The sequence below is a fragment of the Mesoplodon mirus genome (genome assembly GCF_964341445.2).
Source record: "Mesoplodon mirus genome assembly, chromosome: 13".
Lineage (NCBI taxonomy): Eukaryota > Metazoa > Chordata > Mammalia > Artiodactyla > Ziphiidae > Mesoplodon > Mesoplodon mirus.
Genome location: NC_138989.1, coordinates 40,561,889 through 40,585,432, shown reverse-complemented (window position 1 = coordinate 40,585,432; position 23,544 = coordinate 40,561,889). Strand labels below are relative to the sequence as shown.

Below are 23,544 nucleotides of genomic sequence, written 5' to 3'. Positions count from 1 at the left end.
TCCAATTTTGCTTGAATCTAAAACTGCTCTAAAAAATAAAGTCTATTGGTATCTTTCAATTGCATCATATTAATTCAAAAAAACATGCAATGAGCACCTTCACGTGTTTGTAGGAGGTACTGCATGAGTCTCTGAGAGGGGATCAGACTAGAGCCCTGCACTTCGAGAAGCTTGCCATCTACTGCGGAGGATGGGCACACATGTTGGGAGGATAACATGGAAGTTTTCCAAGGAAATGAAAAGAGTGGAAATTGGAAACATAGTGGAGCTAATACAGGAGGAAAAATAGTAATTATTTCTATGAACCAATAAAGATACCGAGATTTGCAAAGATTTTATAGACACATACATACAATATATATGTACACACATGTATATCACAAATGTACGTACATGTATATATGTGTGTACATATGTGTGATATATGTGTATGTATGTGTATATGTAGGTATATATATATAGAGACAGAGAGCTCAAGGTTCCAGAAGAAGTTTTGGAAGTAACTGGAAGAGCTGGGTAGAGTGGCAAAGAGGTAAATGTGAAGAGTCTAAACCTATAGAAGCAGGAGGTGCCTCAAAAACCTAGGCTGAAAATACCTCCACAGAAAAAGTACTCAAAACATCTTAAGGCAGCGGCAGTGTTAAGGAAAGGGGAATGTACTTCATTCATCCCCTCATTCATTCATTCAATATTTATTGAGCAACTACTATATGACAGCAGTGACCAAAGAGAAAAAAATTCCTACCCTTAGGAAACTAACATTTTGTGGAGGAGAGAGATAACACAAAAGACAGATAGGTAAAATAAGTATTAAGGAAGTGTACATACTAAGGTAAAAAATAAAGCCAGGAGGGCTTCCCTGGTGGCACAGTGGTTTAGAGTCCGCCTGCCGATGCAGGGGACACGGGTTCGTGCCCCGGTCTGGGAAGATCCCACATGCCGTGGAGCGGCTGGGCCCATGAGCCATGGCCGCTGAGCCTGCGTGTCCGGAGCCTGTGCTCCGCAATGGGAGAGGCCACAACAGTGAGAGGCCCGCGTACGGAAAAAAAAAAAAAAAGCCAGGAAAGGGGATAGCGGTATGCATGTGTGTCGGAAAGGTACAGGTTAAGGCCCATTGAAAAAGCCACAGGTGGGTAAAGACCTGAAGAAAACGAGTGAAGGAGCCATGTGGATGTTTGTGGGAAGAGCTTTTGAAGGAAGAGAACAGCGAGTGCAAAGGCACTAAGGGCTGCACGTGCCTGGTGTGTTCAAGATCAGTAAGGAGGAGTGCGGCTGGAGCATGGTGAGCGGGTGAGCGGGTGGGGGGTGGGGGTGGCGGGGGAAGCGTGGTGAGAGGCAGTGGCAGTGGGGGCGTGTGTACAGACCGTAGGCCGCTCAATGGATCCAGACTTTTACTTTGAATAACATGAGGCCACAGAAGGTCTCAGAAGTGAACCACCACCACATGGCTTAGGTTTTAATGGGAGCACTCTGACTGCTAGGCTGAGAATACACAGTAACATCCTTAAAACGCAGAGGAAGAATGCAGTGGAGAGGGGCAGGTGGGTGAGGAAGGGAATGAATGAAATTACAAGACAAGGATATAAGAATCCAGCTAGCTCTACTGATGCAGGGAGTCACAGACAGGGACTGTGATAAGCTGGGTGCACAAAGCTGTGTGGGCCTGACGGGAAGAGTGTAATCAATGCAGATGACCCCTATCACCCACGATCAGGTGTTTTTTTTTCCTCCTGGAACTTAACTATTTCTCTACAAAGATCTTCACCTGTTTTCTATATGACTGAGTCGATTTGGATCACTACTGCTTAACACTGGAGAATGAGATAATCTAATTAACAGCTCTCTTAACTGGACTTTTAGCAAAAATATTAGAGAATTATCTCATGTTCACTCCAGAGCCTGCCTCCCTCCCCAGGGCCACATCGTTGTTGTTTATTTTGACAGCTGGAAAGGAGCTCAGAGAATATTCAGTCACGTTAGGTGATGATAGTTCTTGTGCCTGCCAATTACCATTTTATATGTGCATGTCTGTTTTAATTATTTCTAAACACATGATCCTGCACTTGTGCATTAAAAAGAATACCTAAGGGGCTTCCCTGGTGGTGCAGTGGTTAAGAATCCACCTGCCAATGCAGGGGACATGGGCTCGAGCCCTGGTCTGGGAAGATCCCACATGCTGCAGAGCAACTAAGCCCATGTGCCACAACTACTGAGCCTGTGCTCTAGAGCCCGCGAACCACAACTACTGAGCCCACATGCCACAACTACTGAAGGCCACATGCCACAACTACTGAAGGCCACACACCTAGAGCCCATGCACCGCAATGAAGAGTAGCCCCCGCTGGATGCAACTACAGAAAGCCCACAAGCAGCAATGAAGACCCAACGCAGCCAAAAACTAAAAAATGAATAAATAAAATAAATAAATAAATTTATTTTTTAAAAAAAGAATACCTAAAATTCCTTACTGGTCTTTTGAGTTAGACATTGGTAGATATTCCAGACTTGCATCAACAGCCAGGGATGGGTTTAAAATTATGAATCTTTTTAAACAGAGCAGAACTTGAACATCCGAGAAAATTCTGTTTCCTTTCAAGTAATTCCCTTAGAAGGGTTACACACTTACCCTAATTACAGGGCCTTTGTGCACAACTTCTTTTGGAGTTGCATTACTTTGCTCTGGAATATCAACTCTGACAAACTTTTTGATCTTTGAGAGGGAAACTTTTTTTTTTTTTTAATAAGCAACAGGCATCTGCAGAGAATTCTGATGATAAAAGTATGTGATTCAAGGGAAAACGCTATATTTGATCAAAAACAAGTGTGATTACAAAGAAGTCTGACAAATTTTATACAGCCACTATTTTTGAATAAGTCCAAAATATTAATACTAAATCACTTTTGGAAAAGAGCAGCATATATGTGAATAAGACTACATTTCCAAAGGTAACTGCTTTCTATAAAACCGTCTTTTTGGATGAACAGTCAGTGGCATTTCATATCCACAGGTTCTGCATTCACGGATGCAACCAACTGTGGATCAAAAATATTCTGGGGAAAAAAAATTCCAGGGCTTCCCTGGTGGCGCAGTGGTTGAGAGTCCACCTGCCGATGCAGGGGACATGGGTTCGTGCCCCAGTCTGGGAAGATCCCATGTGCCGCAGAGCGGCTGGGCCCGTGAGCCATGGCCGCTGGGCCTGTGCATCCGGAGCCTGTGCTCCACAACGGGAGAGGCCACAACAGTGAGAGGCCTGCGTATCGGAAAAAAAAAAAAAAATTCCAGAAAGCAACTAATTACATACTATTTACATTGTATTTGCAACTACATATATAGCATTTACATCATATCAGGTATTACAAGTAATCTGGAGATGATTTAAAGTAAACATGGAGAAGTGCATGTAGGTTATATGCAAATACTACACCATTTTGTATGAGGGACTTGCGCATTCACAGATTTTGGTATGTGCAGGGGGTCCTGGAACCAATCCCCCCCAGATACACAGGGATAACTGTATGTGTGTGTGTTTGTTTTTTAAATTAATTAATTAATTTATTTATTTATTTTTGGACGCGTTGGGTCTTCGTTGCTGCACGTGAGCTTTCTCCAGTTACGACAAGAGGGGACTACTCTTCGTTGCAGTGCGTGGGCTTCTCATTACGCAGTGGCTTCTCTTGTTGTGGAGCACAGGCTCTAGGCACACGGGCTTCAGTAGTTGTGGCTCACGGGCTCTAGAGCATAGGCTCAGTAGTTGTGGCGCACGGGCTTAGTTGCTCCGCGGCATGTGGGATCTTCCCGGACTAGGGATCGAGCCCGTGTCCCCTGCATTGGCAGGTGGATTCTTAACCACTGCGCCACCAGGAAGTCCCTGTGTTTTGTTTTAACACAGCACTCTCACCATGTAATCATTTTTCCAGCTGCATGATTTAAGTATCTTCATGCTCCCAGGAAGATGAAGCTGTGTGTAGAGAGCTGAAAGCTTTGCTAGTCAATGTGCCATCCTCAGACCAGCAGCAGAGACACTTGCTCCTACGGGAGCTGGGCAAGTCACCTAACTGTTCTGAGTCTCGCCTTCCTCATTATAAAATGGGCACAACAATGCTGTCCGCCTTTTCTACTTCCCTGGGTTCCAGTGAAGAGCAAAGGAAATAATCTGCCAGACTATAAAGTATCATTCAAATGTCTGCCACTATACCTTTAGAAGAAATGTTACAATATTTTTTTTAATTAATTTATTTTTATTTTATTTATTTTTGGCTGCATTGGGTCTTCGTTGCTGCACGTGGGCTTTCTCTAGCTGCGGTGAGCGGGGCTACTCTGTTGCAGTGTGCGGGCTTCTCGCTGCGGTGGCTTCTCTTGTTGCGGAGCACGGGCTCTAGGCACACAAGCTTCAGTAGTTGTGGCACACGGGCTCAGTAGTTGTGGCTCTCGGGCTCTAGAGCGCAAGCTCAGTAGTTGTGGTGCAGGGGCTTAGCTGCTCTGCAGCATGTGGGATCTTCCTGGACCAGGGCTCGAATCCATGTCCCCTGCATTGGCAGGCAGATTCTTAACCACTGTGCCAACAGGGAAGCCCACAATATTTCTTTAATAACCAGTAAAGCTTTATTTTACTAAAAGATTTATTCTCTCCGTGAACTTCTCCTACAACTATAATAAAAATGACTTTATGAAGGTTTCATTACCATAATTATAGTCTTATGATTTTTTAAACATATGAATCAAAAAGGTACATTCCCAATTATACTCCTTGGTGTCTACTCAAGAGAAATCAGCATGTAATTCCACACAAAAGGTCAGTACACTTATGTTGCACACTTATGTCTGTAGCAGCTTTACGCACGATCGCTAAACACCCAGAAACAAACCAAATGTCCCGTAGGAGAAGGAATAAACAAATCGTGGGACAGGTATAGCCATACGATGGAATCCCACTCAACAAGTGGGAGGAACAAACTACTGACACAGATACAACGTGGGTGTCACAGACACTAGGCTGTACAAATGAAGCCACGCACTAAAAAGTACACACTGTCTGATTCCACTTGTACGAAGTTAAAACATAATCTGTGGAGAGAAAAATCAGAACAGGCGTTGCCATGGGTGGGGCCTGACGGAGAAGGGGTATAAGGGAAATCTCAGGGGTGGAAGAAATGTTCTATGTCTTGATCATGGTGTGGATGCCACAGTGTATATATTTGTCAAAACTCACTGAACTGCATGTACACTTAATATCTGTGCATTTTAATGGATGTCCATATGAAAAAAAGAGGTTTCATTGCAGGGGGCAGGTGGAAACGTATGCTTCCAGCCACCCGCATGGCTTTAGGCTTAACAACCCTGACGATCAGTGTGCAGCGCCACACACCGCGGACAAGGCAAGCATATCTGTCCCCTCCAGTGCCTCCTACTCCCACCACCTAAGTGACACAACCGTTTCAACCATCGCACCATTTGTCCAAGAATGACAGATTTGTACTCTCTGAATCAGAGGAGATTAGTGACACTGAAGGAACAAGCTGCTGTGCGGTTTTGTTTTGTTTTTTACCTTGGCTCATCCTCTGTAGGTTGGGGAGGGAGCAGTTGGGGAGGGCTCTCCACAAGTACAACACTTCGATGGACGCCAGCACGCACAGCGCTCTGGCTGGGGTTTGTTTCCGAAATCTCTCTGCCTGCAAGCAGTCGGAATGATGAGGCAACATTAGAAAAAGCCCAAATTCAGATAAAAAAATATTTCAGACATTAAAAACTACATGGTTCATATTTGATGTGAACGATCCCCTCCCGCAAAGTTAAAAGTGAAAATCTCTCTGACTTTTGCTGATTTTTAATATATTGGTAGATATGCCTTTCTCTTATTCAATTCAATCTACTATCAAGATCCAGGATATATTTTGAAAACTTTAAACTGAAATGAATCTAGTTTCATTCTAAGTCAAAGACATTTATAAAAGCTGGGTGACAAATAATAACTTGATGGGTTTATATGGAGGATGTAATACTAGATGCCTTTTAGTTACGGTTTTATTGACGTTTTAGTTTTCTAATTAGTCCCAGTCCTCTCAGGGGCATTCCACATTACAATCTAGTTTATACTCACACTACATCATTCAATGTTCATTCAATAAAAACGTACAACGAAAAACATGGAAAATTCAGTATATAAGTTGTCAGGTAACCCATGGTAGTTCAGCTAAACTGTATTCTTAAAAGTACAGAAGTAAATCAGGGGCTTTGTCCCTACAGTCCTGGGCCCTTCTGCTGGTATATTTGATGCACACTTTCGTTTTTTATTAGGGCAGAATGTGATGCTTTCACTATATGAGAACTAACAGTCTGTATCTCTTGCCCAGCTTCTGCTGATTTGCATTCTTCTGAGACTACCTAGCTCTTCAGACAGATGTTCTTCCTCTCCGGAGGCTCATGAGCTCCATAGGATCTGTAATGTCTCTATTCATTCAAAGAAACAACTGCTTTAACTATCTGCAACCAAACAGTACTTTGCATTCAGAGCAGAAGAATGACATGGGAGTAAATTCTCTCCACAGTCGTGAACGGCATTTTGCATGGCATTACGTTGCCAGCTTTGCATATGATTTCTTAAAACCTGTCCAAGGTGGCGATGGTTGCAAATATCCATCATAAATGACACACCAGATCAACAGGTTCCAACATACCTTTTTCACTGAGAACTGTTCAATCTGATTGTTTTTCCTTTTGAAGAGTTTCTGAACTTCTTTAAAGACAATCTGTGCCCCGTCCACATCACCAGTGGCTCCCTGACAAACTGTGAGAAACCATCGTTGTAATCTTTAAGTATTAGGGGGAAAATGCCACTAAGGGATATCTAGGTTGATGATACTTGGGAAACGTTACCAAAGGAAAAAACGGGAGCAAATATTTTTAAAGACTGTTACACATGGGACTACACCATCCCGCTGATCGTCGTTCCACCGATCCAACAACTATTTCCCGTGACTTCCCTGGTGGCGCAGTGGTTAAGAATCCACCTGCCAATGCAGGGGACATGGGCCCGATCCCTGGTCTGGGATGATCCCACAGGCCTCGGAGCAACTAAGCCCGTGTGCCACAACTACTGAGCCCACGTGCCTAGGGCTCGTGCTCCACAACAAGAAGCCTGGGCACCGCAACGAAGAGTAGCCCCCGCTCGCCACAACTAGAGAAAGCCTGCACGCAGCAATGAAGACCCAACGCAGCCAAAAATAAATAAAACAAAAAAAAACCTCTTTCCCTGGCGCTAGGTTCCCTCAGCTTTGGGGCGGGGGGCGGGGACAGGTGGGAAAACTACAGTCCTAGTCCTCTTTGGGGGAGATAGTCTTGAACATTAACAAAACCCCCAGATATATCACAGACTACAGTCCATTTAGAGCTCACATACTCGGAAAGTGGAAGAAAAAGCAATCTAGGCAAGAACACTTAGGAGCCAGGAGGATTGTGAAAGCCTCACGGTAGTAGAAGGATACCCCTGCACCTGGAAAGAAAGTCATGAATTAGTCCTACACATGTTTACTGGGCACCTACCACCTACAGCCACCAGCAAGAATGTGAAGAAGAAACACACTCGTTTACACCCAGAAGAAACTTAAATTTCAGCTGGAGAGAGAAGACACACAGTCCAGAGCTACAATGTATATATAGTGATGAGAGCCTTGGGAGTCCTGGCACCAAAGTACTTTTGGAAAAGCTCAACAAGGGAAGGGATGGTTTCTCTTTGGAGTGATCAGGGCAGCTTTGAGGGACTAAGAGTCAAGCTGAGCCTTGGAGGGGGTAAGATTTTGATGGTCTGCATGCTATCTTCATCCCCCCCAGAGCCCCCGGCAAAGACGGAGTCATATTTCCTTTGGTTCACCTGCTCGCTACCTTCTCCAAACTTCACAACAGGCTGCAGTCCCATCCCTTCACTGGAACTTTACCAACTACTCTTTCTTGTCCTCTTTTCAACTCTCATGAAGATGAATTGATTTCTGTTAACTTTTTGTTGCTTTTGTCTTTGCCACATATTGTTTTTCAACCCCCAGTTGGAACGTCCACTGATTTGCTAGTTCTTTCTTCTTTATTCGAGTAGTCCTAAAACTGGGTGGTCCCATACTTGCATTTTGGGGCTTGGTCAAGCCAGGCACAGGGCTATGGCATGTCAGAGGATGGGCAGCTAACGGAAGGGTCAAAGAAGCACAAGCAGCAAGGTTTGCAGAAAGCTGAGGTCATCAAGGTGGTGGGAAAGGCAGAGGATTTCTACTGGGAATAAGTGGGATTAGGCTGAATATTCAAAAGGAGAGGTCACCCCCAGTCGTAAGAGCAGCACTGGTCCAGATGTGGTGGCCTGAACCCATCCAAATTGACCCCATCGGTTGGGTTATAACATTTCAAAACCAGGAAGAAGTTCAGTGATTGTTCTGTAAAACAACTCCATCATATTATAGATCAGAGGATGCAGAGGTCCAGGAAAGTTAAAAGTCTTGCCTGAGGTCACACAGTAGATCAATTAAAAAGAATAATTTCTGCTGCCCCTAACTTGAGGTTCCTCAGATAACTGGTAACATTATCATATAGTCACATAATATTAAAAAAAGAATGAGCAAGTGTGGGTACACAAGAGAGTCATCAACGTCAACGGTGTCAGGATCTGGATCACCTTTGCAGCTCTACAACACTAACACCTTAGATCCTGAAGCATATACACCACCTCCTCTCAGTACAGTTACAGACAGTCGCTTTAAAAGACGCAGGTGTTTGAAAGCAGAAGTGCCTCTGATCTACCCTAAATCTGAGACCGACACAGAACTTAGGAGGCTTGGCTCATCCATTACGACTAAGCTTTTCAGTTAACTTCTTCTGGGTAGCATACCCAACAGAATTGAAAGCAGGGTCTCAAAAAGAACCGTGTTCACAGCAGCATCACTCACAATGGCCAAAGGGCGGAAACAACCCAAGCATCCACTGACAATGAACGGATAAACAAAACATGGTCTGTACATACAATGGAATATTATTCAGCCTTAAAAATGAATGAAATTCTGACACATACTACAATAGGGATGAACCTTGAGGGCGCTATGCTAAGTGAAATAAACCAGATTCAATCAACAAATAGTGTTGAGTCCACTTACCTAGAATAACCCAATTCACACAGACAGAAAGTAGAGCCGTGGTTGTTCGGGGCTGGGGAGGGGGGAGTTACTGTGTAATGAGCATAGAGTTTCAGTTTGGGACGATGAAGTTGGACAGTGGTGATGGCTGTGGAGGAACTTAATGCCACTGAACCACACACTTAAACATGGTTAAAATAGGGACTTCCCCAGCGGTCCAGTGGTTAGGATTCTGGGCTTTCGGGTTTGATCCCCGGTTGGGGAATTAAGATCCTGTAAGCTGCGTGGTGCGGCCAAAAAAAATTTTTTTAACGGTTAAAATACATTTTATGTATATTTTACCGTAATAAAAAAAAAAACCTCTCGGCCATAAGATGAATAAGGTCTGAAGATCTAACGTATAACATGGTGACTATATGTGAGCATACTGTATCGTAAAATTGAAATTTGACAAGAGAGTAGAACTTAAATGTTCTTACAAAAAAAGAGATAAATATAAAAAAAGAAATAGCACAAGGAACTAAGCCCCGAGTGGCAGTGTTTCTGGTCGCTGAATGCCCATCTTCTCCGACGCTGCCTGTAACACGTACCTGTCCTTCAGGCCAACTCAAATGACAGCTCCTGCAAGGAGCCTTCTCTGAGAGCTTCACAGAGTGACCTTCCCTCCCCTCCCCACGTACTCTTTAGCTGGAGCTCCTCACACGTCATCTGCACGAAGCCCCCGTGGAGAGGTGGTGCCTAGAGTCTTTCACGCTTTATCATCTGCTACAACTGGTATGATCCTGGGATTTCCAGTATCTGGAGAATAAATGCTCCTCTATACACCCCCACACACTGCACCATTATTTCTTCATGTTCTATGCTCAACAACGATGAAAAAGAAACAGTTGCCCACAGTGACTACGTGGCCCCATTACACCCTAATGACCGCTGGGGGGTGCTGCAGCCCCTCTGTTTTCGTTCATCCACGTGCTGCGCACACCAAGCCTGCTACTTTCATCTGAGATGCCTGTGAGTTCTGTAAACCAACCCTTAAAGTATCCTAAGCAGCATACTGAAAATAATCCTATTCAAACATCAGCTATAAGAGCCATACAAAAATGGATTAATACCTGCGGGGCTTGCAGGAAGGCCTGTGAGTATAAAGGCCTTCCATCCTAACTGCTCATGGACTGTAGTTTCAGAACATCCAGGACAGACACATTGGTCACCATCTTCTAATTCTACCCTATTTTAAAGAGACCAGTTAAGGGGATGGAATGACAGGAGACGTTTTGTTAAATCCAAATATTCAGAGAAATAAGAAGATATTGAAAATAATGTTTGGATTAGCCTTAAATTTTAAGTAGAAGAATCACTTATATGGGGTGTAAGGAGAGCTCATTGTTAGAGGCAGAAAATGTACAACTACCTGGGTCTCTTCAATCTCCACCTGGACCATTCTGCATCACAACAGCACTTCATGTATTGTAGCTCAGGGCACAGACAGCTATTTTGTCCACCAGGTGGCAGCATGTCTCTATCTCTTCATTTAAGGGTAAAAAGGCAATACACACTGATATGCCTATCAGACATTACAGTTGTTTCCGCTATAATGACATGCAGTGTTGAATTACCTTGTGTTCCGCAAAATCACACTGTAATTATAATAGGGTTAATAAGTAAAACAAGGTTGGAACAGACTACTCAAAATCCGTGCAACTCTGTAACCAGGGCACTAACAATCCAAACAAAGACGTTAACATGATTTAAAAGACATGTTAAATTCTTTAAAATTCTTTAAATTCCTAATAAATCGAAAATAGATTTGAGAAAATAAAGGAGAGCGGTAAGGGTAAGTTGAGGCTGTTTAGGACAAAAACAAAAAGCTCACAATAAGCATTTCCAGGACCCAGCATGTGACCAACCCAGCCCTGAGGGGACGTGGGGAGGGGCAGGGCGTGCAGCTCCGAACTGCCCGGCTGTTCAGATGGGCTGGGGAGAGCTGCTCTGCAGCGGCTACTTACTTGCAGCCCAAAACAACACACGCTGTGGGAAACTGCGAGGAACACAACCTCTGCGTCCTCTGTCATCACTCTCCCACCCGCCAACGCACGTCAGCTGATCTGAGAGAGAAGGGCGCGTTGTGGCCGTGCAGACCGTGGTCTACTCACCTGCCGTTAAATAGGCGTAATAGCACTGGGACCACCGGGACTCGTTTTTTAGCCTCTCAAAGGAGTCAAATGCATCCTTGAAATTCAGCTCTATCATGCTGCACCAACCTGTGAAAGAGATATTTAACTAGTATGGGACCCTAAAGTAATGTGCTTTACAGCCCATCTGTACGTTACAAACGTCTTATTCTGCTGACTTCCTCTGTGAGGGCTCCACGCAAACAGCCTGAAAACTTCCTAAATATCTTTTTCCTCGTAAATATTTTCAACATGATGCTTTGAGTAGACAAGGCATCTCTGATTTCACAACGAATGAAGCAGTATAGAAGGGAGGAAAGTAAAACTTTCTAGGGAAACTGTCCAATTTGCCTCCCCTGGCTGGAGATCAACCCAAGCACGGTGGTTCTTCTCTCCCAGGCACCGGCTTAGGCACCTGCGCAGAGAAAGAAGCGATGCCAGTAGATTACATCCACAGTGACCACCTCGAAAAGCCTCACACGCTCACCTGTGCATTTATGACCACAGTCAATTAGCAGCCTGTTCAGAGAAGTGGAGAGGAAGCCAGTGAGAAATTAAGTACTCGCCACCCTTCCCTCTGCAGGGGCCGAGAAAGGACCCCACCTCTCCCAGAGCCAAACACTGTTAGGCTGGCATCCTGGGTGGGGGTGGGGGAGCAGCAGCAATGAGGAAGCAAGGAATTTTAGCCCTCGTTGTTAGTGACGGTATCTCCCATCCACGGAGCCGTTCCGCTGTGCGTCAGGCAGGCATCTGATGTAGTTCTCGTCAATCCTACTGCAGTCTTGGAAAGGTGGCTGACGGTGTCCTCCCCTGACCAAGGAGAAAGCCTAAGGCATGAAGAGGCTTCGTGACTTGCTCAAGGTCACACGGTTAATAAGAGGGAAGAACTGAGGATCGAAGGCCATTCCTCTCTCCTGTCCACGATTTGCCTCCATAAAAAAATTCTGTTATCCGGTGCACCATGAAGCAGTCGTGTCACCTCAGACCTACCATTTGAACTAGAGGGATGAGGGGGAGCCACACTTCCAGAAAATTCAGTGTCAAATTCTATGGGATATGATATGAAGTGGACATATTTTAGAGTAAAACTTGGGGCTAATTCTTTCCATCCTAAAATGGACATCGGGATGAGACTGGAATTAAATGCCGCAACAGAGGGGGGAAGCAGCACCACAGCTGAAGAAGGAGGCCAAGTCCTGACTCTGCGATTCCCACGTCCCCCCACCCCAACCCTGAGTTAACCTTCCGAAGTCCTTAGTTCTGGGTTTCGATATTTCCAAGCTTCCTTCCACTCTGACATTCTACCCTGCCACAGACCCGGAAACGGTGCGCACACAAAAAAAGGCCACCATAAGCATTTCACAATATATACAGGTATCAAATTTTCACGTTGTACACCTTAAATACAATGGTACGTGTCAAAGGTATCTCAATAAAACTAGAAGAAAAAAGATAACAGTGTCCTAAACAAGAGAAATAAAAGGACATCGAAGCTAGTTCCTTCCATTCAAGTCCTATACTGTTTCATCGGCTGTGAAATCAGAGATGGCTGGTCTTACTCAAAACATCCCATTGATAATGTGTTTCACATTCCATTCCACGTTATGGCTACTAACCAGAGCTCCAGCAGAGTTTACAGAAAAATATATTTCCCACTGGATCATACCTCATCTCCACTCCCTAAGCTATAACAGGCGCTTAAAACATAATACTGTTTATTGGGCAGTTCTCAACCTTTTAGTTTGCACTCTTCTTTACAAAAAGATTCAGGAAGACAGTTATGTCTACAGCAGGCAAGCAAGTGGCAAACAAATGCCTCCAAGTCTGTCTATAAATTCCTCTCCAGGAGGGGAGAAGCAGGAGGAAGCAGCTAACATATGTGCCAGGCACCCTGCCTGATGCTCATCCGGCTGATTTCATCTTTATTACACAGCTACTCCGAGGGCAGGCGCCTGAGCTCCAGGGGCTACTATGAGGGTGAGGTCTCCAGGTTAGCTGGCAGAAGAGCTGGAATTGGAATCTATGTACCCAATTTTCTCCTAAGCCATATTTTTCTTCTCAGGTAAACATTGGTGGGAGGGAAAAGAAAACAGTTCTGAATTCTAATATCCAGTCCAATAAAATATTCACAAATGGTTTTTACTCAATTGACTTAAGTTTACCTATCATCCTAGAATCTAACTGTTATAAGGAGCAAAATGTTAGAAAGAAGTAATGAGAATTCATTAATCACCGCTACTTGCACTATGGTAACGAAGTCCTATTATTACACAAGGCGGCAGCATCGCACAAAGACACAAGCTGAAGAGCATCAACCGTGAAAACGTGCCCAGGAATGCGTTAACACTGCAGGACAGGAAGCTGGACATTCAGCTGGACATGAGCTGCTGCATTAACACTATTTCAATGACAAGAGACTGGACAGACATTCGATACTTACCAATTTCATACAGACACACATGTTGGATTTCTCTCTGGTCTACTGCAAGTTCCAGAGCAGTATGGAAGGAAGTCAAGGCACTGTTGAGTTGACACTAAGGAAAAAATGACAAGTTACTGGCTAAGATCTGCCACTAACATTACGAGCATCCTAATTCAAAAGCGTCCTCTCCCTTGGTAGTCAAGCAGATTATGATAGCAGTAGAGACGAGGGCGATGTAAGGTTTCTGGGAAAACGCCCCCTTTCCCCCCACATGGCTGTGAGCGGAACAGGGCACAGGTCACTCCTCCTCCTGCTCGGTCAGAAGGACCCACCAGTGAGGGCTCGGCTCACACCACCCTCTCCCACAGCGGTCTCTGCACACACGTGCACTAGAACTTGGTGTGTGATCAATATAATGATTTGCTGATCTGGCTCCATGGTACAGGTAAGCTCGACAGGAGAGGGACTGCATCTCACCCTCCTGCATACGCCCACCGGGCCCAGAGACGCCGGCAGTCAGCACTGCCCAGGGCCAGTCCATTGGCCCAGCCTCAGCCTCTCCCCGTTCCGGGACCCCCTCACGCTCTACCACACAACTCGGTGCTGCTCTCCGAATGCTTCTGGTCATCACCCCTCTTCTCCCAACACTTCAGAAATTCTCTGAGGATCCAGATTACACTTCCAACTTTTGCATTCATCTAGCACTGTCCAGAACCCCTACAGACTCTCAAATGCCTGTCCCACCGTTTCCTGGTTAAATACATTTAGTTTTTTCTTCCATGAAAGATCTCTTTCAAAGTCTGCTGATCTGATGCCACAAGCACCTGGTAAGAGCACCTAAGGGGTACCATCAAGATAAAAGGGAGGTAAACTAAACCGTAAATACAGCAACGACAGGCGTTAAGTATCACGCAACAGGAATAATATAAATCCTAAATGTCCCAAAGATGCGACACAGCCTGCCCTCACTGACACGTGCCCAGGAGCACTCCTTTCTCCCTCCCACGGGTGCCAGTGCCTCTCTTCCCGCCCTACACTCAGCCCTCCTCTCTGTGCTTCCCTGTGTGCCTCCCTCTGCTGCTCCCAGGCGACTCCCTTTCCAAGGCCCCTGGCTGCCTCTTCTCTCCCAGGGCAGCCAGGTTGAGGGCATGAAGGGTCTTAGAAGAGGGGCTGCTGGCTTCCCTGAGACCAGACCCACCACGTTCCTCAGCTCCTTGAGTGATGCACGGTCACTGCAGGAGGCTCCAGGACTCCACACAGGGCACAGATGAGTCAGCAAGGAGATCGGCAGGACAGTCTGTGACTCAGGAACACTGGAAGCCAAATGACTCAGTAACCACGGCCATGGCTGGACCAGTAACTGTCCGTGCCCCACAGTAACACTTCACTCTGCAGTCAGTAAGGCTCAGACTGTAGCGTTCAATCCTGTATCACCACCCACGAGTGCTCGGAAAATACAGAAGGTAGCCACGGAAGATACACATCACTGTATCACGAATTCCTGTTCTCAACTAGCTCAACATCTAGTTGAAGGGAACCTCACAGGAATGAAACAGGCCCCCAGCTCTGAAGTCAGACATTTACACTGATTGTGAGCACACAGCCAAGATACCAAAGGTAAAAAATCAAGCAATCTCTAACGAAAAGCAAGTGTGTGTGTAGAGAGGTCTGGACATTCATTACTCCCATTTCTAACTTTCCCCTTTCTGGATCAATACGTCTTTCCCTGCATCACACATGCACTCAATTTAGCCTATCTGCACAGAAACCACAAGGTTAGGGATTCTGCTTTTGCATGCACCTCCCCAGTTTCCCAAGTTAATGGCATTCAACTATCACCCCCAGGATATTTCCAGATGGGCCATCACTACCAAGCTGACCCCAGCTGGGGTTCAGTGCAACGCCACGCCGCCCTTCAGAGGATAGAAAACTACTCGGTGAACATTTATCAGGCGACTACTGGGTGCCCAGGATGGAAGTGGACTCTGAAGCCACCAAGATGAGTCAAAACTAAGCTCTGGATGCAAGAAAAGAAAAAAGAAGCCAAGTAATACTGGGATCCACGTTATTTCTCTTAACCCTTTCAAAAACTCTGAGATAGGTATGTATTAGCTCCATTTCCGGATGAAGAAAATGACATTCAACAACGGTAAGTGCTCAGTCGAGGTCAGGGAGCTAGTAATTGACTAGTATTCAAATTCTGCTCCAACTGCATGCTTTCTTCAGGGAGAGGGATGCAAGTGTGATTAAGTTAAGAATCTGGAGATGAGGGAGAGTCCCTAGATTATCCAGGGGGTGCTAAATGTGATCAACAAGTATCCCTACAAGAGGGAAGCAGAGAGAGGGTTGACATAAGCAGAGGAGAAGGCAATGTGAGAGGATGGAGGCAGAGACTGGAGTGCTGTGGCCACAAGCCCAGGAATGAAGGCAGCCACCAGAGGCAAGAGGCAAGGAATGGACGTTCCCTAGAGCCTCCGGGGGGAGCACTGCCCTGCTGACCACCTTGATTTGGGCCCAGAGAAACTGATTTTGGACTTCTGGACTCCAGAATTGTGAGAGAATAAATTTCTGTCGTTTTAAGCCATGAACTTTGTGATAATTTGTTACAACAGCCTTGGGAAACTAGAACAGTATACTTCCTTAAAGATGAAACTGTGAAGAAAGTCCCAGGCTCTTTGTGTCACAAGCACTTGAATAGAACTGGAAAGTACTGAGACCACTTAGGGAGCTTAATGGCATCACCGCAGGAGCAAGCATAACTACAAAATTAATTCTACTTCTAGGCTGATCACTCACTAAGGAAGTGCAATGAACAGCCATTAAAATAGTGGAAATATAGTTCCCTTTTCACCAAAACAATTCAGAATAAAAATGATCTGTGGGAGTCTTTATGGTTACAAATTAAAACATCCACAACCCAGCAGAGAAAGGAGGGTTATCCTCAATTTGATACTCGATTCCCAGTTTAATTTTTAAAGAAATACGCATGCCCTGAAGAAAATATAGAAAATGGATTAGTGTGAAACCAAGAATTATTACTATACAGGCTTTTGTCTCATGAATTGTGCGCTGATACACTGTGTCACAAAAACTACTTGAAGCCTCAGTCTCCTTGCTGGTAAAAAGGAGAAAAAAATGTTGGCAAGCTTTTATCTGCTTCCAGAGGAAGCCATGAAGAATAAAAGCACGAATCTTTGCCAAATTAAATGGAGCATATTTACTGCCAAATTAAAATCATCAGGACTTACAGCTACAGGACTGTCACTACAGGGATACCGTGTGTTTTTCCAGTTACTCGGGACTTCTTGATAGGTGTATTCTTAGGCATTTTATAACACTTGTGGCAACTGCAAAAGGGATTTGCTTCTCCATTTTATTCTCCAAGTGAATGTTGCTGGTATGCAGGAAACCTGTGGAGTTTTGCAAGTTGATTTTGTACATGTCACATTTTTATACTCAGGACTTTTTATAATTCTTAATCTCTTTTTCTCTTGGATTTTCCAGGGAGACGTTCAAACCATTTGCAAGTAACGATAGTGCTGTCTCTTCATTTACAATAGACAACTGTAATTGGGTGGGACCTCCAGTTAAAATACTGAATATTAAGCAAGCATAGCACGTATCCTTGGTTTATTCTAATACAAAGGATGTGTACAAGTTATTATATAGTATATAAAAAATATGAAAAAGAGGATGTTTTAATGTTGCACCATTAAATACAGTTTGCTGCATGTTTTTAGTATATGCCCATTTTTACCAAATAGAGAGATTTCCTTTCTAATTTGCTAATAGTTTGTTTGATTTTTTAAAATCTGGGTTGGGTAGTGCATTTCATTAAATGCCTTTTGGGCATCTATTGACAGGACTGAATGGTTTTATCAATGACTTCCTTAATGCAGGGGATAACAGGGATACAGTTCCTGAGGCTGAACCACGAGCGCCTTTTTGGAATAAGCCCTACTAGGTTGTAATATGGCATTTAAAAAATACATTGCTCGATATTATTTGCTAATATTTATTTAGAATTTCTACGTTCGGAATGAAGTGGAGTTTGTTTAGTGCTCTCCTCTGTAAGTTTTGGTGTCAGAATAATGCCAGAACTTGCAGACTGGCAGAAATTATTTTCATATTCTCTATACTCTGGAACTACGTAAATAAACAGTTCACTCTAAAGCCATACCTTCCAACTAAATAATTCATTTGTTTAAATTACTGTACTATAAATTTTTTCTTTTAATGGGCACACAGTATAACAAAGAATGTTAAATACTGGTCAATAGTACCAGATTTCAGTGCCAACTTCATAACCTACACAATTTTGGACCTTAGGAAGTAATTTTTGTTTATACTCTCAGGGATGCTGAAATAAATGAATTCATGTGAATAAAATGCTCTTAGGAAAGGTACATTGTCTTTAAAAAATAGGTATTGTCTATAGGTACCTTGTCTCCTGTTAATAGCACTGGGAAATAAATCACAATATTATTTTCTAACTTTTAGGACCAAGACTTGCAGTAAGTAGCAATTCAGCTTCTCACAAATTATTTCAGAACCCTGGGAGAAATTCCAGATTTGTTTTTAATTAGTAATGTTTATTTTTTAGAGCAGTATTAGGATTATAGCAAAACTGAGCAGAAAACTCAGAGACTATTTTATTATAAAATAGATTTTTTAAGAATGAAAGAGTTGTCAGTTTCTCATAATTGTGTTTCTGCAAGTTTCTTATTATGTTTAAGAAAAAAAGTGCTATTTCTTAGGAATATACAACTTTATGACTGTTACAGTTTAATTGTCAAGTAACATAAAGTTTTAAACCAGCTTTGTTCCATTTAATGCATTTTGCCCTCAATTTTTAAATTATCATTGCTGTCATTTTTTAAATTTATGTATGCCTGATATATTTTGTCTACTCTTTTACTTTTTACTTTTGTAACACCATTTAAATTTTTTTATTTAGCTCGTATATTTATTTAGTTTGTTGGATTTGTCTTTTTTATCCTGATCTGAGAGTTATCTTTTTTATAGCAATATGGTAAACATAAATGGATTTAGGTAACTAATACTTTTTATATTAATTTAACTTCTGTTTTTGTTCCCTTGACAGTTACTTTTTTCTTATTATACTATGTTTTGTTTGCTTCATCCTCTTCAGTCCTTTTTTTTTTTGGCCACACAGGTTATAGGATTTTAGTTCCCCGACCAGGGATCAAACCCAGGCCCACGGCAGTGAAAGCGCTGTGTCCTAACCACTGGACCACCAGGGAATTCCCTGCAGTCCTTTAGAAAATGTAAGTTGTCTTTATAATTCTACTTGTGGTCACGTAGAGGTTAAAAAAAAAAAAAACTAGAGAAATTCCATATTTTATCTAGCAGGGATAATTAGGAGATGTTTGAGTTAAGAGTCTACCACAAATATACAAGTGTGCGCTCTTGCCTGGAGAGACAGGGGACAAAGGAAAATGAAACACGTAATACAAAGGGATGGACAGACCACGGGCAACATTTTCAACCCAATTAAAAAAGATTAAGTTATTCTGAAGCTATTTCCACATTAATATATTTTTAAGGTCTTCAGAAAGTAAAGATCTCAAAGTACAAATATGAAGACACAGTAAGTATGAATATTTTTCAGAGTTAGCACCATAATCTTGGGGTTACTAATGTTACATTCTGTTTTACTCAAAGATTTTCACTAGCAATACCAAGCCAAGAGGATTCTCTCAATTCAGCTACCTAGCAAAAGGTTCCATTTCTAGGGCTGCCAAAAAACAAAGTGAACATGGAAACAAAGCCAAGTTCTTTCAGGGGCCTGGCCCAGACTCCAGTGCCAAAGGGACACCAAGTTCCAGACTTGCCCGAATCTAAAATGCCAAGACTCCGCTTCCCAAGCAAGCAGTTTCCTTCTGTACCACCTCCAAATTGCATTTAACATTGAATGACATCACTAACTCACAAACAAAAAGGTCTCAGCTCAGAGCCAATCCGCTGGTATTCAAATGATGCTGGTATCGCCTAATTCTGTGGGTTAAACTCCAGAGCTGAGAGCACTGGGCAGTGGCAAACTGAAGGATGTCCTCCACTGCAAACGTCGTTCCTGTGGACCCGGCTGCTGCGGAAGGCGCTGCCTGTGTGGATGGCGCTAACGTGCATTTGCTTTAGAGAATTTTCAGTTCTGTTAGACAAGTAAGCTTGTGAAACATAGGCACCTTCTCTCAAGATGTTTTAAGTGACTGGTCAGCAAAGAGTTTGTCAGACGCAGGCAGAATTCCTGAGATGTGTTAATACAATAAATACTTAGCAAGTGGCGCGCGTGTGTGTGTGTGTGTGTGTGTTAGAAGAAAAGGCGAAGAGATATCTCATACTCAAAAGACCAAATACACAAAACACACTAAATAGAATACTAACTACACATGAGAACTGAATATCCATGAGGTCTTAAATCTGACCCCCCATTGTTGATTCCCATCCTGGCACCATGTGTCCTCTGCCCAAGAAACACCAACAAAACCCATGACGGTCCATCCATTTAATTAGCTGTGGCCAAGTGTACTCATCCCTGGGGGTTTCTGATCAAGTGTGTCACTGGCCCAGGGCAACTCGCACCTATGGGCCCTTCTCTCCCTGTACCCCCTCCTCTCCTGTCAGTGAGGAAGGCTGATGTGCAGAGTGAAGCAGGACCCTGCACATCGTGGACCCAGGACCCAGGTAGCATGGCCCTTCCACCCCACTTGCACCCTATCCTAAGAGTGTTAACCCATGCTACCTTTTCCCCCTTGCTCCTGGCTGTGTTTTACATTGATTTAGTAAGCTATGTGATTCAAGCCCGTTTTAATTTGGCCTGTGAGTCTTTCTGTTCTGGGACCTCTGGGAGAACCTGCCGGGTAAGATATTTGGAGGCTACCAGGGTACCAGTGACATCTATGTGAAAAGAAAGAGGAAAACCCCAAGTGCCTGGGAGGAGACACTCTCACTGGCACTGCTAACTGTTATGGGTTGAACTGTATCCCTCCCCAAAATTCATATGTTGAAATCCAAACCCCCAGGATCTCAGAATGCAATTGTATTTGGAGATAAGGTGTTTAAAGAGGTAGTTGTATTAAAATGAAGTCTTTAGGGCAGGCCCAAATCCAATATGACTGGTGTCCTTCTACAAGAAAAGGAGATGAGGACAGATGTGTGTGCATACGGAGGAAAGACCATGCGAAGACAGAGGGAGAAGGCGGCCGCCCACGAGCCAAGGAGAGAGGCCCCGGAAGAAATCAACCCTGCCCACCTTGAGCTTGGACTTCCAACCTCAGGACTCTGAGAAAATCAATTTCTGTTCTTTGTTATGGCAGCCCTAGGAAACGAATACACCAACTATCAGAGGCATCCTCTCTTCAGGGAGCCATTCGCCCCCTCTCCACCCTCATGTATGTGGTGGGAATGGAAAGGGTCCTGCTTCTCGGAAAAATTTTCTGGTCTCAGAGAGAGTATGAGTACCCGAGCGAAGCCAGGTAAATCACAGTACCCACCCAGCTCAACACCCACCCCTGGAGTTTTTCTTACCAGTGATGAAGGTGGGCAGATTTAGTCTCTCTGTGTGTGTGGACACTCACATATGTGGTTCATCAGTTATTTCCTAAGTTATATTGTATGGTAATGTGTATAAATACTAGACTACCTGCCCCAAAGGTTCTACCAATTTACATATGTGCCAACGGTTTATAAAAGGCCCATTTCCCTAAACTTTTTACAACACACAATGTTTTTAATACCAGCCAATCATTTATCAGTGTTGTTTTAATTTGCATCTCCTTGATTGTATCCTGAGGTTCATACAATATTGGCCATTTGTATGTCTTATTTTATAGCTTGTCTGTTTAGGTGCTTTGACTATTTTTCTTTTTGTATGTTTATATTTACCCTTTTAATATGTTATAATTTTGCAAGAGCTCATTCTAAATTAAGGATGCCAACACTTAATCATTTGTTTCCTAGCTTTATTTTTCTTTTTTTAACTTTATCATTTTTTTATAATATATAAGTTATTTTGGGGTCAATTCCACAAACCTTTTGATCAATGTATGATCAATTCTATCAATCTTTCCCTTAATGTTTTGGTTTTAGAGTTATGACCGCACAGTCCTTGATGGGGGATGATGGAGCTTTTACTACTACTATAAACACTGAATCTATGAATTCTGCATAATTAAGGAAAACTTTTCAAAATGCCATAAATATATGGGCTGCTCCCGTTTTGACAAAAACCCAGGAGCTAGAGAAATAGAACAGCACAACTAAGTGGAAAGAGCAAGAGACCAGAGTGTTCATTCACCACACACACACACACACACACACACACACACACACACTCTCTCTCTCTCTCTCTCTCTCTCTCTCTCTCTCTCTCTCTCTCTCTCTCTCTCTCTCTCTCTCTCTCTCTCTCTAGGAGCCAGGCACTGGTCAAGGCATTTGAGATAAACAGTGACCCAGAGAGACAAAGTGCCTGCCTTGTGGAGCCTCTGTTCTCCTTGTAATGTGGAGAGATAGACAAGGAGCAAATCAGGAAGACACCTACTGCCGTGTGTCCAATGAGGATGAGTCTCTGGGCAGACCCGAGGTGGGTGGTAATAAAGGGGACAGGGTGGGCATGGTGGGAGCTGGTGGTGGTCAGCTACCCACAACCACCAGCCATTCATCTGGCCCTTGTTACTGTCTTGTACAATTACCTTTTCATGCATTTACACTGCTAACTCCATAATTAGATTATAAGTTCATTTTGGGACACAAGCTTTTTCTAGTTCTCTTGGCATCACCCCAGAAGGCCTTTTCCATAACAGGCTACAAATCTCTGATTACACACAAATAATGGAATAGAGTAGTAATGTTTTCAGCACCTCCACACAAATGGACAGCAACCCCCTTGGAAAATGAGTTATGTAACCAAACAGAATAATGCACCAGCTGCAGAATTTCCTTGGTCTCTCAACAGTTAGGCACATGATTTTGACAAAAATTTGTGAATTTACAACCAAGACAAGATTCTGTCTAAATAGGAAAAGCCCTGACCAAGCACCATGTGCTTAGTTAGCACTTAGCTGTATCCATGTTACATTATTTAAGGCTGACAGGGAAGGCACTGTCCTCTTTTTACATACAAGGATACAGGCTCAGAAAGCTCAGCCAGCCAGAAATTGGAAGAGCCCATTTTGAGCTGAGCTACACTATGGTGCCTTTTAAAACTGCGGAGAAGGAATTTATGAAAGATAGCAGTAACTTTAAAAGAAATATGTTTATGTTAAAGGCACTATCAAAGAATTTTAAACAGTGAAAACGATAATGCAAAGAATTAACTCAGAAAAACAAAGACTACAGAAATACAGAAAAACGAGTCTACAGAGAGTCACACTACTCAATATAAGACAGCAATTCAAGATAAACAGATAAACCTGGAAAATAGATGGAGAGGATTAATATCCATACAGACTTTTATGAGAGAAACAAATAGAGGCCATAATCAGGAAAGTGACTTTGAAAAGTTTTCCTAGAACTGAATGACATTCTCTGTGAAGGAAGTCAAATGGGCAAGCTGGTATGTGGGTTTTTCCAAAGAGGAATTAAAGACAAATTGTAAACAGCAGAAATAATGCCAGGTAGTCACAGTTCTGAAGACTCAAGATCCATGAAAAATTTTTTAGAAAATCTTTGAGAAAATTCTTTCCTTTTAAAGTGTACAATTCAGTGGCTTTTAGTATATTCACAGAACCATGCAATTTGTAAGCTGGAAGAAATCTTAAAAATCATGTAGCCTAGGTGTTTCTCAAGTGTGTTCTACTGAATGCTCCTAAGTCTCACAGGCTACAG

At 43.3% G+C, this 23,544-nt stretch overlaps 1 protein-coding gene across 2 annotated transcripts in view; it reads right to left on the bottom strand.

The window, feature by feature from the left end:
* Positions 1-23,544, bottom strand: part of TTC39C (tetratricopeptide repeat domain 39C) — a 105,444-nt gene that overhangs the window by 4,817 nt on the left and 77,083 nt on the right. Inside the window, exons 7-11 of one of the 2 annotated variants that reach the window (XM_082640445.1) lie at positions 13,717-13,810; positions 11,259-11,366; positions 7,398-7,490; positions 6,676-6,785; positions 5,547-5,670 (exon numbers count right to left, since the gene is read on the bottom strand). In XM_082640445.1, the coding sequence (XP_082496571.1) occupies positions 5,547-5,670; positions 6,676-6,785; positions 7,398-7,490; positions 11,259-11,366; positions 13,717-13,810 (529 nt within the window). The remainder of the gene's footprint in view (positions 1-5,546; positions 5,671-6,675; positions 6,786-7,397; positions 7,491-11,258; positions 11,367-13,716; positions 13,811-23,544) is intronic. The other variant, XM_082640446.1, reaches the window with a different exon arrangement.